The sequence below is a fragment of the Oncorhynchus gorbuscha genome, linkage group LG18 (genome assembly GCF_021184085.1).
Source record: "Oncorhynchus gorbuscha isolate QuinsamMale2020 ecotype Even-year linkage group LG18, OgorEven_v1.0, whole genome shotgun sequence".
Lineage (NCBI taxonomy): Eukaryota > Metazoa > Chordata > Actinopteri > Salmoniformes > Salmonidae > Oncorhynchus > Oncorhynchus gorbuscha.
In genome coordinates, this window is record NC_060190.1 from 30,186,398 (window position 1) to 30,198,718 (window position 12,321).

At 43.8% G+C, this 12,321-nt stretch overlaps 1 protein-coding gene across 3 annotated transcripts in view; it reads right to left on the reverse strand.

The window, feature by feature from the left end:
- LOC124003767 (solute carrier family 12 member 5-like) overlaps positions 1–12,321 on the reverse strand; it is a 328,893-nt gene that overhangs the window by 187,217 nt on the left and 129,355 nt on the right. Inside the window, exon 1 of one of the 3 annotated variants that reach the window (XM_046312328.1) lies at positions 5,535–6,142. The exons of the other annotated variants lie outside the window; for them this stretch is intronic. Within the exon in view, the coding sequence (XP_046168284.1) occupies positions 5,535–5,589 (55 nt within the window). The 5' untranslated portion in view covers positions 5,590–6,142. Of the gene's footprint in view, positions 1–5,534; positions 6,143–12,321 lie in introns of those variants that run through there. 3 annotated transcript variants of the gene reach the window in all.

The window sequence follows — 12,321 nt, forward strand, 5'->3', positions numbered from 1 at the left end:
GTGTATAATAGTCAGTGTTTTTTTTCATTTTTTAGGGGGTCTCAACTTACTGGTGATAGTTAGAATAGAAGAATACACAAGATGCAACTTTGAAATTTGGTTGTGCATCAGCAATTCATCTCTTATTTTGTCAGTCACTTATAGTCACTCAATTAGCCATGTCAGATAACAATTTTTAGATTAGTGAGTTAGTCTAGCCAGCTATCTAAACATGTAGTAATCATGGCCGAAAACCAACCAGGCACGCAGGGCATGTGCACAGGGGCCCTGACCTCCGGGGGGCACCCATTTACTTTGTTAGTCACTCTCACTCAGATATCATACGTCGTGGCGAAATGTGCAGAAGCTGTATTTCCACCTCATGGCAAAATGGGTAGAATTGCAGAAAACCTCCTTTAAAACCGTAACATTTTCTCTGGGCCCCATGGCAAAATGTGTAGAATTGCAAGAAATGACTTTAAAATGAAAAATCTTCTCTCCACCGTATAGATGGAAAGGGAACACCTCGTCAGTTGCACAACTGAATGCATTCAACAAATATGTCTTCCACATTTTGCCCAACTGGCGCCTGGGAATCTTTGTTGTTAGGGGTTGACTGCCTTGCTCAAGGGCAGAATGGCACATTTTTCCACCTTGCCAGCTTGGAGATTCTAACCAGCGACATTTTGATTACTGGCCAACCAATCTTAACCACTAGACTACCTACCGGGGGGCCACTTAAAGCTTTGGCCCGCTTGGTGGGGCCCCCCAAAGGCTAGAGCTGGCCCTAAGTAAAGAACATGAGCATGTGTATGTGTGTGTGTGTGTGTGTCTGAGTACCCAGACACAGGTTCAGTAGTACATCTGCCTCCTTGCCACGACAACGTCTGCGATTCTGTCGCGGCTAGCAATCTCTATGTCTAACTGCGCATTTCTGTTGCAGGTGTCCCACTAGTCAACAGACAGAGAATAATGACATTCCTTCTACAAAAAAACTCCCTCCATTGGAGAATGCTCGGGGGACTTTTGGCAGTATTACGCAGTCAGCCATAACTAAAAGATCATTAAAGGGCCTGTTTGCAGCAGTAGGCTAAGAGTCTGAATGGATGGGGATCGTCAGAGGCTGCGTCCCAAATGGCACCCTGTGATGAAGCCAGAGTGATGAGAGAGAGTTGTTAATCTGTTTTTCTTCCCTACTTTCCACTACTATGTGCAAAAACACCTACGTATTAGTGAAAAATCACCTACTTATTAGCGCAATACCTGTATGTCTTCACCCTTGGAACCAAACATACAAACCTCATCTCCATTTTGTGACATCACTCCAAATCACCTGGACAAAATGTGTTCGCCCTTAGGGCTGTGGGTGGGGCAATAATTTAGAAAAGTACCTTCAGTGCACAAAGCAGACACACACCATATTGCAATACAATAGATAGTCTAAAACACACAACATTTTGGAAAATACAAGTAGTACATTTGGAGTATTTGGCTGGTTGGACTTTTATTTTGAGGTAGAGGGAGAAATTATTGCACAAATAAAAAAAAGACAAACATCAATAAATGGATACATTCAAAACAGGCAAGTGAAGTAAACATCTTCTGATTGTACAGTAAATATGCATCCCAAATGGTGCCCTATTCCCTTCATAGTGCACTACTTTTGACCAAAGCTCAACAAAGTAGTGCACTATATAGGGAATAGGGAACCATTTTGGACACATCCTATATGCACTGGACTCATTAGCATGCTAACAAGAACCCTATGTCAGGGCCTCATTTGCATATCCAGTCTCCCCTGCGGAATACACAATCAATGTTCAAACTAGGGGAAGAAAAAAAAAGAAAAAAAAATCACATGCGCCGAATGCAACAGCACCTTACAGGTGAAATACAGTGAAATGCTTACTAACAAGCCATTAACCAACAATTCAGTTTTAAGAAAAATACCCCCAAAAAGTATGAAATAAAAGTAACAAATAATTAAAGAGCAGCAATAAAACAACAATAGAGAGGCTAAAACAACAGAGTCAATTTGCGGGGGCACCGGTTAGTTGAGATAATATGTACATGTAGGTAGTGTTATTAAAGTGACTATGCATATATAATAACAGAGTGTAGCAGCAGCATACAAGTGTGTGTGTGTTGGGGGGGGGGGGGCAATGCAAATACTCTGGGTAGCCATTTGATTAGATGTTCAGGAGTCCTATGGTTTCGGGGTAGAAACTGTTTAGAAGCCTCTTGGACCGAGACTTGGAGCTCTGGTACTGCTTGCCGTGTGGTAGCAGAGAGAACAGTCTATGACTAGGGTGGCTGGAGTCTTTGACTCCAGGGCCTTCCTCTGATACCGCCTGGTATAGAGGTCCTGGATGGCAGGAAGCTTGGCCCCGGTGATGTACTGGGCCATATGCACTACCCTCTGTAGTGCCTTGCGGTGGGAGGCCAAGCAGTTGCCATACCAGTCAGTGATGCAAGACGTCAGGATGCTCTCGATGGTGCAGCTGTAGAATAGTGTCCATTTAGAGTATGATGGAGTTCATCAATAAGATTATACTGTCAAAATGTGTTCATATACTCAAATGTTTTATTTAATGATGCACAGTAATCAATGTTTCTGAATTAGCTCAGACCTAAATGTGTTAGCTGTTAGCCAGATAGCTAATGTATGTCCCTAGTTCATGGCCAGGCTGAAAATAGATGTGAAAATGTACTTTCTTGAAGGGTGAGCATTTCTCCTTACAAAGGCATCACGGGAATGGAAAACTTTTTCCTCATTGATGTCCTCTAAAAACAACAGAAACAAGAGCAGGCATGTTCACAGCACCTTACACACTTCACTTGATGAGAGTGGACAGCTACATTTGATGCAGCAACATCCTCCACCCCTCCCGTTCTCCCCTTTCCCACAGACAAAAACAGATTCCTAGCCCTTAAAAAAACAAGGCTTTACAGGCAAAGTCTCTTGATGCAGAAAAAAACTGAGCAAACACACTTGCGGGGCTCCCTTGTTTATTCTATTCTTGATTATTTTTTTTATACTGCAAATAATGAACAATATAGCGGCAGAAGCAAAATTACAGCTCATAAATATGCAAATGAACGACGCAGAAATTGCATTAAATATATTTATTCTCTCCCGACCAATGCCTTTCATCTTGAGTGATTACAAGATGCAGAAAATACATCTCCTGGTACTATAGCCTAGTGCTGCCTGAAACCCAGCCGTGTAATGAAGGATATAAATCAGCACCTTGGACAGCGGCAGCAAATGCACCCAGATACAACAAGAGGCTGATTTCAGCACCACAGACCGCACCACGGTGACGTTTCCTGCTGAAACAACCTCTCTCGCTCTGCCTTCCAAAGTAATAGTGTTGACTACACAGAGTTATTCAGGTTTGCCGCACACTGACTCCTGTATGCACAGGATGCATATTGAAGCCTCTGGCTAAATGGAAATGTGTGCTCCTATTCTGAGATCAGTGGACCTTTTCTATCTGCTGCAGTGGGGGGTGCATACACTGAGTGTACAAAACATTAGGAACATCTGCTCTTTCCATGACATAGACTGACCAGGTGAAAGCTATGATCCCTTATTGATGGCACTTGTTAAATCCACTTCAGTCAGTGTAGATGAAGGTGAAGTGACACGCTAATGAAGGATTTTTAAGCCTTGACAGAATTGAGACAGGGATTGTGTATGTATGTGTGCCATTCAGAGGGACAAAAGATGAAAGTGCCTTTGAACGGGGTATGGTAGTAGGTGCCAGGCGCACCGGTTTGTGTCATGAACTGCAACGCTGCTGGGGTTTTCACAGCAGTTTCCCGTGTGTATAGTCCACCACCCAAAGGACATCCAGTCAACTTGACACAACTGTGGGAAGCATCGGAGTCAACATGGGCCAGCATCCCTGTGGAACGCTTTCGAACACCTTATAGAGACCATGCCCCGACAAATTGAGGCTGTTCTGAGGTCAAAATGGGGGGAGACTCAGTGTATATCACAGAGCAGGAGATATCCCCTATGTATCTCCTCAGAGCCAAGTGCACATTCCGTGGATAAAAGGAAACGGCTTGCCCGCTGAGACAATCTGAATTCCATATATGGGCACATACGTAACAAAGTCAATGACCACATATGTTTTTCTGCACACACACACTTGCTCACACACACACACACACACACACACACACACACACACACACACACACACACACACACACACACACACACACACACACACACACACACACACACACACACACACACACACACACACACACACACACACACACACACACACACACACACACACACACACACACACACACACACACACACACACTTGCTCATACATACGCACACAGACACCCACACACTGTAGTTAAACAGCTAGATTAATACACACGCACATACATACACATACACACACGGTCTCACACACACACACGCAACAGTGCTCGAGCAGTCAGATTAGCCTGACGCAGCGGGTCTGTTGTTATGCGGGTTTATCTTGCACTCAACAACCTGCCCTTGACGAGGAGCGAAGTGCCGATCACGTTTCAGCGGGTCACACTCCCCTCTCCATCCCCACATGCCCTGTCATAATTCTCCCAAAAAGATGCCCGCATTAAGTTAAATATTCATGTTTTCGAACTGCCACAGTCAATTTTTTTATCATGAAGCCCTCGCAGGTGTGCGAGCTCCGAGCGGCAGCGGCACTGTGACTGTTTCCTCATATGAAACCTGGCACTCCAGCGCATCTGTTGGAGCCCAGGCAGAAATAAGGGAGATTTGTTCACAGAAAACAAAAAAAAGTACATGCGAGAGCAAAGGGCAAAGCTAAAAACCCAACCCTGCTCAATCCAAGCATGTGAAAACAGACGATTAATAAAACAAGTAATCCTACACAAGGACACAACAGGTAATACACCTACTGTATGCTGTGGGATGTGACCGATGTGAGGGACAGGAGGAGGATTGGAGACGGGACTCGTTTTGACAGCTAGGGCAGACAGATTGGCAGTGAGCGACAAGTTGGCATCTGTGTTAGCGAGCGGCGGTGTGCGTGTGCCCACGCTTGCCCGGGCACTGGGCGTCATATGTAGTTTGAGTGTTTAAGGTGCCGTGGTGGTGGACAAGGTGGTTGGGAGGTTTGGGGACCACTGCACCAGAGCAGTGTGTGTATCTCTCTGTGTGTGTATGTCTGTGTGCTGTAATCACCCATCCGTTGTATATGGGGAGAAACACATTACTATTCCTGTCACAGCAGCCTTGCAGTAAGAGGAAAAGCATCACCCCAAGCAGGCAGGCAAGTAGGCAGACAAATGCATGACGCAGCGACACACTCACACTCAAATGTATTTTTGTTTGCTACCTTCTGGATGTGTCTGTATGCACCGCACAAATGTGTATGCGTACGTGAGCATGTGCTTATGTATGTGTGTACTGTGTGTGTGTGTGTTTGATTAGCCCATGTGTGTGTTTTTGAGTTTGTGTGTACGTGTGTGTGCATGTGCTTGTGTGTGTGTTTGAGACAGATTCAATCACTCACCCTGGCTGTTGGGTCCCCCGTCCCCTTCCTCTGTGTCGGTCAGGTTGTTAAGCATCCTTGCTCCTCTTTAACAGCTCTACTGGAGAGATACTACAACGCTATCAGCCTGTCTTCTCCTCCCAAAACAATGTGGAACAAACAAAGTAGAAAAATAAGCCAGAGATGCTCTCCTCTGGTCCTGCCTCCCCTATGTGATGCTCAGCAGAGGAGAGCAGAGAGTTGGGCGAACAAGAACGAGTCCTTGTTTTCTCTCTCTCCCCCTTTTGCAGATCCTCCTCTTGTCGTCTCCTCACTGGCTTGTAAGTGTGACTCTATTGCTCTCTCTCTCCAGGAGGAGGAGGGAAAGAGAGAGGGAGGCTGCAATAGTTTAGTGGATGATGGAACGCCTAGAAGCAGCACAGTCACTATCTCTCCCTCGCTCCCTCCCTCCCACTCACTCATTCACTCACTCACTCACTCACTCACTCACTCACTCACTCACTCACTCACTCACTCACTCACTCACACACACACAGACAAGCACACACACGCGCTCTCTTTCTTTCTGCACAACCAACGTCACCTCAACATAATCAGTGTAATTCTGCCTGCCAAATTGATCACGCATTCAAAGGGTATTATTGCATATCCCTTCCTCTCTCTTCCTCTTTCTTTGCCTCCCTGTCTCCCTCGCTCTCCCTCTCTTCACAGTTGTCATATGGGAAGGTGATTGGAGAGGGACGACTCGGCAGTGTTTGAAGAGCGAGCGCTAACCTTCCTCAGCTCTCTGCCGCTCCACTTTGGTGTTCCTGTCCAACCCAGACGCAAAATGCATCAAGGTTTCTTCATGTCGCCTTTGTAATAAACCTTTGCTCGCAGGCGCTGGTCGCTTTAATGTCAAATGCAAATAACACATTGCGTTTCCATCACAAATTAGGGCTTTTTGAACAAGCACAATCAATATGATCTGCGTTCAAGCGCAGTCACAGCAAATGAAGGCACACGCTCGTGCTGGCCCACACACGTGGAAGCATGAACACACACACGTGGAAGCATGAACACACACACATGGAAGCATGAACACGCACACCTGGAAGCATGAACACACACACATGGAAGCATGAACACGCACACCTGAAAGCATGAACACACACACATGGAAGCATGAACATGCACACCTGGAAGCATGAACACACACACATGGAAGCATGAACACACACACATGGAAGCATGAACACACACACATTGAAGCATGAACACACACACACATGGAAGCATGAACACACACACATGGAAGCATGAACACACACACATTGAAGCATGAACACACACACATGGAAGCATGAACACACACTCATGGAAGCATGAACACACACACACGGCCAACTGAGGGTCTCCATAGATATTATCTTAATCCTCTCTCTTTGATCCTGTTTTAAGGGTAATACAGAGAGCTTTCTACCCACCCAGGGGGACTCTAAACCATACACTCCATATTCATGGGTCAATCAGTGGCGTGTAATCAGGGATGCCAAGCGAAGCCAGGCTTCGACCAAAAACTGCACTCATAAAATAATATAAATTATAAAAACATTTAAATATTCAGGTTCATCTCTCTGTGTTTTCATAATTTTCCATCAATTCGCAAGTGGCTGAATCTCACCAGAGAAATCATCCGCACGATTGGAACAGCGCCCCTTTGTCTCTGTATGTGAAGCCCATGTATCTGATGCTGTCTGGACCAAAACAGAATAACATGTTGCTGCCACAGCATTTGATTGATTGATGCTAGCAAGCATTCCCCCTCCATTAATACAATAATTATAAAATAATTAGGCAATCAGAATTGAGCTGAGCTCCACTGTAGGTTGTCCAGGTGCAGCAAAATGCCCTCCAAGGGAGGTCAGTTTGGATTTGGCTTCAGACCAATCAAATCACTTCCTAAGCAAAACGTAATTTTCAGAAAAACAGGTCTGTTTCTGGTCTGCTTGTGTTGATGTCTTGCCGTAGCTTGCTTGTTAAATCGTCCCTTTCCTAAACCATGGACGGTAATTGGGATTTAGACTTGTGGTTTTGACCTCTGTACAGGCCAAGTATTATGACGGTGATTCTGATCTAACCATAAATGTATGTGATGTGCCACTCGTCTGAGACGATTGAAGTTCAATATGAAGCCAAGATGTAGCCTAGTAGGCTCACGTTAACTAGCTAGCTAACTTTGCTGGTTCATTTTAGCCGGTGTGAGGAAGTTAGGCTAGCAAGCATTTCAGCTAGGTAGCCTATGAAAACAAAAACTAAAAGTGTACTGTATGACAGAGCCATAGACCGTTTTGCCAACATGAATGAAAGGGAGGAGGATGGCATTGGCGTTCAACTAGTCTAGAAGTAAGGTGAGTGAACTTTTTTAAATTTTACTTGAGCACACACACACACACACACACACACACACACACACACACACACACACACACACACACACACACACACACACACACACACACACACACACACACACACACACACACACACACACACACACACACACACACACACACACACACAAATCAGCACCATGGACAGCCACATGAAATTTAGCAACATTGATTGGACTGAATTGTTTTTGGTATCTTTAAGTTTGTTTTAAGGGTATTAAACTAAGCATATACAGCCTGATCTGTTTCACCTGTCCATGTGATGGTCTTCACCCCCTCCAGGTGTCGCTTATATTCCCTGGTGTATTTGTCCCTGTGTTTCCTGTGTTTCTGTGCCAATTCGTCTTGTATGTCAACCAGCGTTTTTCCCGTTCTGCTTTTTGCATTCTCCTTTTTCTAGTCCTCCTGGTTTTGACCCTTGCCTGTTTCTGGACTTTGTAACCGCCTGCCTGACCAGTCTGCCTGCCTTGACCACGAGCCTGTCTGCCACTCTGTACCTCCTGGACTCTGATCTGGTTTTGACCTTTTTGCCTGTCCACGACCATTCTCTTGCTTCCCCTTTTGAATACAAACATTGTCAGACTCCAACCTACTGCCTCCCGTGTCTGCATTTGGGTATCGCCTTGTGCCTTAATAGTTTAAGTTGAAATGGTGCTGGAATAGCGAAGGCAGTGCTCCTGTTGTCTTTGTCCTGACTTGCGGCAACGACGTGGTTCTAAATCAGTAGTTGTTTAGTAAACTGTTGAAAACATTAACTCGCTTGACTATGCTGCAGGTCATATACTGTAACTGTTTGTTTTACGCACAATATTTGCTTTGTGGACTTGACCGTACAGATGTTACTCTCCGGTTTTGTGATAAAAAAAAAAAACCTATGTGTAGTTGAATTTATTCCGCCACTGGGTGACCGTTGTCTTTTTGTTGTCTCAGCCTTATTGTATATCATGGTGGCATATGATCGAATGGGTTATAGCGCAAACAATGCACATATCACAACATAGGTTGTAATATGGCTTTTTTATTGGCGTGGCATCCCCAGTGATTTTACCCGCACACCGCTACTGGTGTCAATGTTGAAGTATCACGATCAACTCAAACAGCATCAGTCATTTCATCCTAATAGACAATGCATGGTGAGCGGGGAAAGACTGTCGTGTGTGTAGTTGTTGAGACAGAAATAACATCTTGTCCTTTCATGAGGTGTTGGCTCATACAAGAATTAGAAAAGCAATTGATTTTCAAAACCATATTCATCCCGGTGTGTGTGTGTGTGTGTGTGTGTGTGTGTGTGTGTGTGTGTGTGTGTGTGTGTGTGTGTGTGTGTGTGTGTGTGTGTGTGTGTGTGTGTGTGTGTGTGTGTGTGTGTGTGTGTGTGTGTGTGTGTGTGTGTGTGTGTGTGCCACAGGTTGGGATACCACTCCACAGATAAGTTAGCACTTAACTGTAATGCGTCTGGGTAGCACAGATGCACACAACATATTTCTATATAAACTCCTCATTCGGATACACAAGGGAGATAATGATCACAAAGCAAAGAGGGTTCATTTTTTTAAATGGCTCTCCAGGCAAATCATACCATCAGCATGGTATGCATTTCATCTGCAACATGTTTGATTATGTAATGTGTATGTTTTTTATTAAATTGTTTTTATGGATCCCATGAACTCCCTCAAAAACAGTGTGAATTTTATCGAGTGGATGCACCTCGGTTACAAAAATGTAAAAATGAAATGAAACAGCATTTATCAAGCATTTATGAAACCCTTATTGCTTGTGTTACACAAGTGTAATAAGATATGAATAAACAAGTAGCAGGGCTCCCGAGTGGCGCCGCATTCTAAGGCACTGCATCTCGGTGCTAGAGGCGTCACTACAGACCCTGGTTCGATCCTGGGCTGTATCACAACTGGCCGTGACACCTATGGGGCTGCAATACTGAACAACTAGCCAACAAAACAAAACTCGCTTGACTATCCATGGAGGTTAATCAATGTTATACTCCATAACAACCTTCAGCTACAATTGATCCCACTCCCTAGGCCCTGACCCTTCGATGTTTGCAGATCTAAGGGGTCTGGATAGGTATAATTAGTGTAGTGGTGGAGTTTCCTCCTATTGCTGACCTGGTCCCTTGGTTTACAGCTCAAGGTATAATTATTGAATCGCTGTCACAATCTCTAATATGGTGTCTTAGGGACACTTTGTGACATATTGGAATTTTACTGTTTTCAATAGGAATCATGTATACAATGTTTGGCACATACCTGTCTGCCCAACTAATCAATAGCGTCCTCCATCCTTTGATGGCTACGTAACTGTGATACGCACAATTCAATTCTCTATACTTCAAATATAGAAAGGAAAGGACCTGATCGTGGACTATAGGAAAAGGAGGGCCGAACAAGCCCCGATTATCATCGACGGAGGTGTAGTGTAGCGGGTCTAGAGTTTCAAGTTCCTTTGTGTCCACATCACCAACAAACTCTCAAAAAGTCCTACAGCTGCACCATCGAGAGCATCCTGACCGGTTGCATCACCGCCTGGTATGGCAACTGCTCGGCATCTGACTGTAAGGAGCTACAGAGGGTAGTGCGTATGGCCCAGTACATCACTGGGGCCAAGCTTCCTGCAATCCAGGTCCTATATACTAGGCAGTGTCAGAGGAAGGCCCATAAAATTGTCAAAGACTCCAGTCACCCAAGTCATAGTCTGTTCTCTCTGCTACCACACGGCAAGCGGTACCGGAGCAACAAGTCTAGGTCCACCCGGACTATTTACATTGACCAACCCTCCTTCGTTTTTACACTGCTGCTACACACTGTTTATTATCTATGCATAGTCACTTTACCCCTGTCACTTTACCCCTACCTACAAATGATCTTGACTAACCTGTACACATTGACTCGGTACCGGTACCCCCTGTATATAGCCTCGTTATTGTTATGTAATTTTCTTGTGATACTTTATATTGTATTTTTTACTTGAGTTTATTTATTTGATTTATTTTTACTCTATTTATTGAACTGCATCGTTGATTAAGGGCTTATAAGTAAGCATTTCACGGTAAGGTCTACTACACCCGTTGTATTTGGCGCATGTGACAAATACAATTTCATTTGATTTGAATTCATTGCTGAACTTTCAATGAACACATTTGCGACAATGCGTATCAATAACAATAAGAAACCAGTCAGAACACATACAAAACAGCTATTAATCAGACAATTGTTCATTTCATCCACCACCAACTTCTGGTGAACCCACTTGTTAGCCATTTAACATATAGCACATCAGTTAATGCTTCATAATATAATAATAAAATAATATATGCCATTTAGCAGACGCTTTTATCCAAAGCGACTTACAGTCATGTGTGCATACATTCTACGATAACAACATTAGACCATTAGACCATAACAACATTAGACCATAACAACATTAGACCATTAGACCATAACAGCATTAGACCATTAGATCATAACAACATTAGATCATAACAACATTAGACCATAACAACATTAGACCATAACAACATTAGACCATAACAACATTAGACCATTAGATCATAACAACATTAGACCATTAGACCATAACAACATTAGACAATTAGATCATAACAACATTAGATCGTAACAACATTAGATCATAACAGCATTAGACCATTAGATCATAACAGCATTAGACCATTAGACCATAACAACATTGATATATATATATTGATAATATAAAGGAGAGAGGAGTCACGCAACCAATTCAACTGTGGAAAATGAAATGATTGTGGTGGTATGTGAACCATCTCTCTGACGACATTCCGCTTTTCAAAGCAAATCCCACTGGATCAAATCATTGGCTCTCTCTGGTAAAAACCAATGGATGTCATCATCTTTCTTACCCAACCCCCCCAAACCAATTAATTCTCAATGGCCTTCAGCACTATAGGTACTCCATTAGATAGCATTCATCTTGTCCACTTGTCCTCATGGCTTATGACAACCCCAGGCAACCACAGTCCTGTTCAAAAACAGAACCTTCTTCCATCATTAAGCCAACCCCTAAAACAAGAGACAGTACCAAAGCTTTTGGTCCAGATGAACTGTTGTGGGGAAGAAATGTGCAACTTAAGCCCCACAGACTGGATGCACAGTATTGGGTAACATGCCCTTGGGCACTCCAGCACTCCAGTCGATAGGCAGAGTTGTAGAACACGGGGCATAACAGGTTTTAAAAAAAAAATCCTTATCTTTAACTCTGCATTGTTGGAAAATGACCCGTAAGTAAGTATTTCACTGTTAGTCTACACCTGTTGTTTACGAAGCATGTGACAAATAACATTTGATTTGATTAGGCATTAAGGGCGCTGTGGCTTTGGCGTTAGG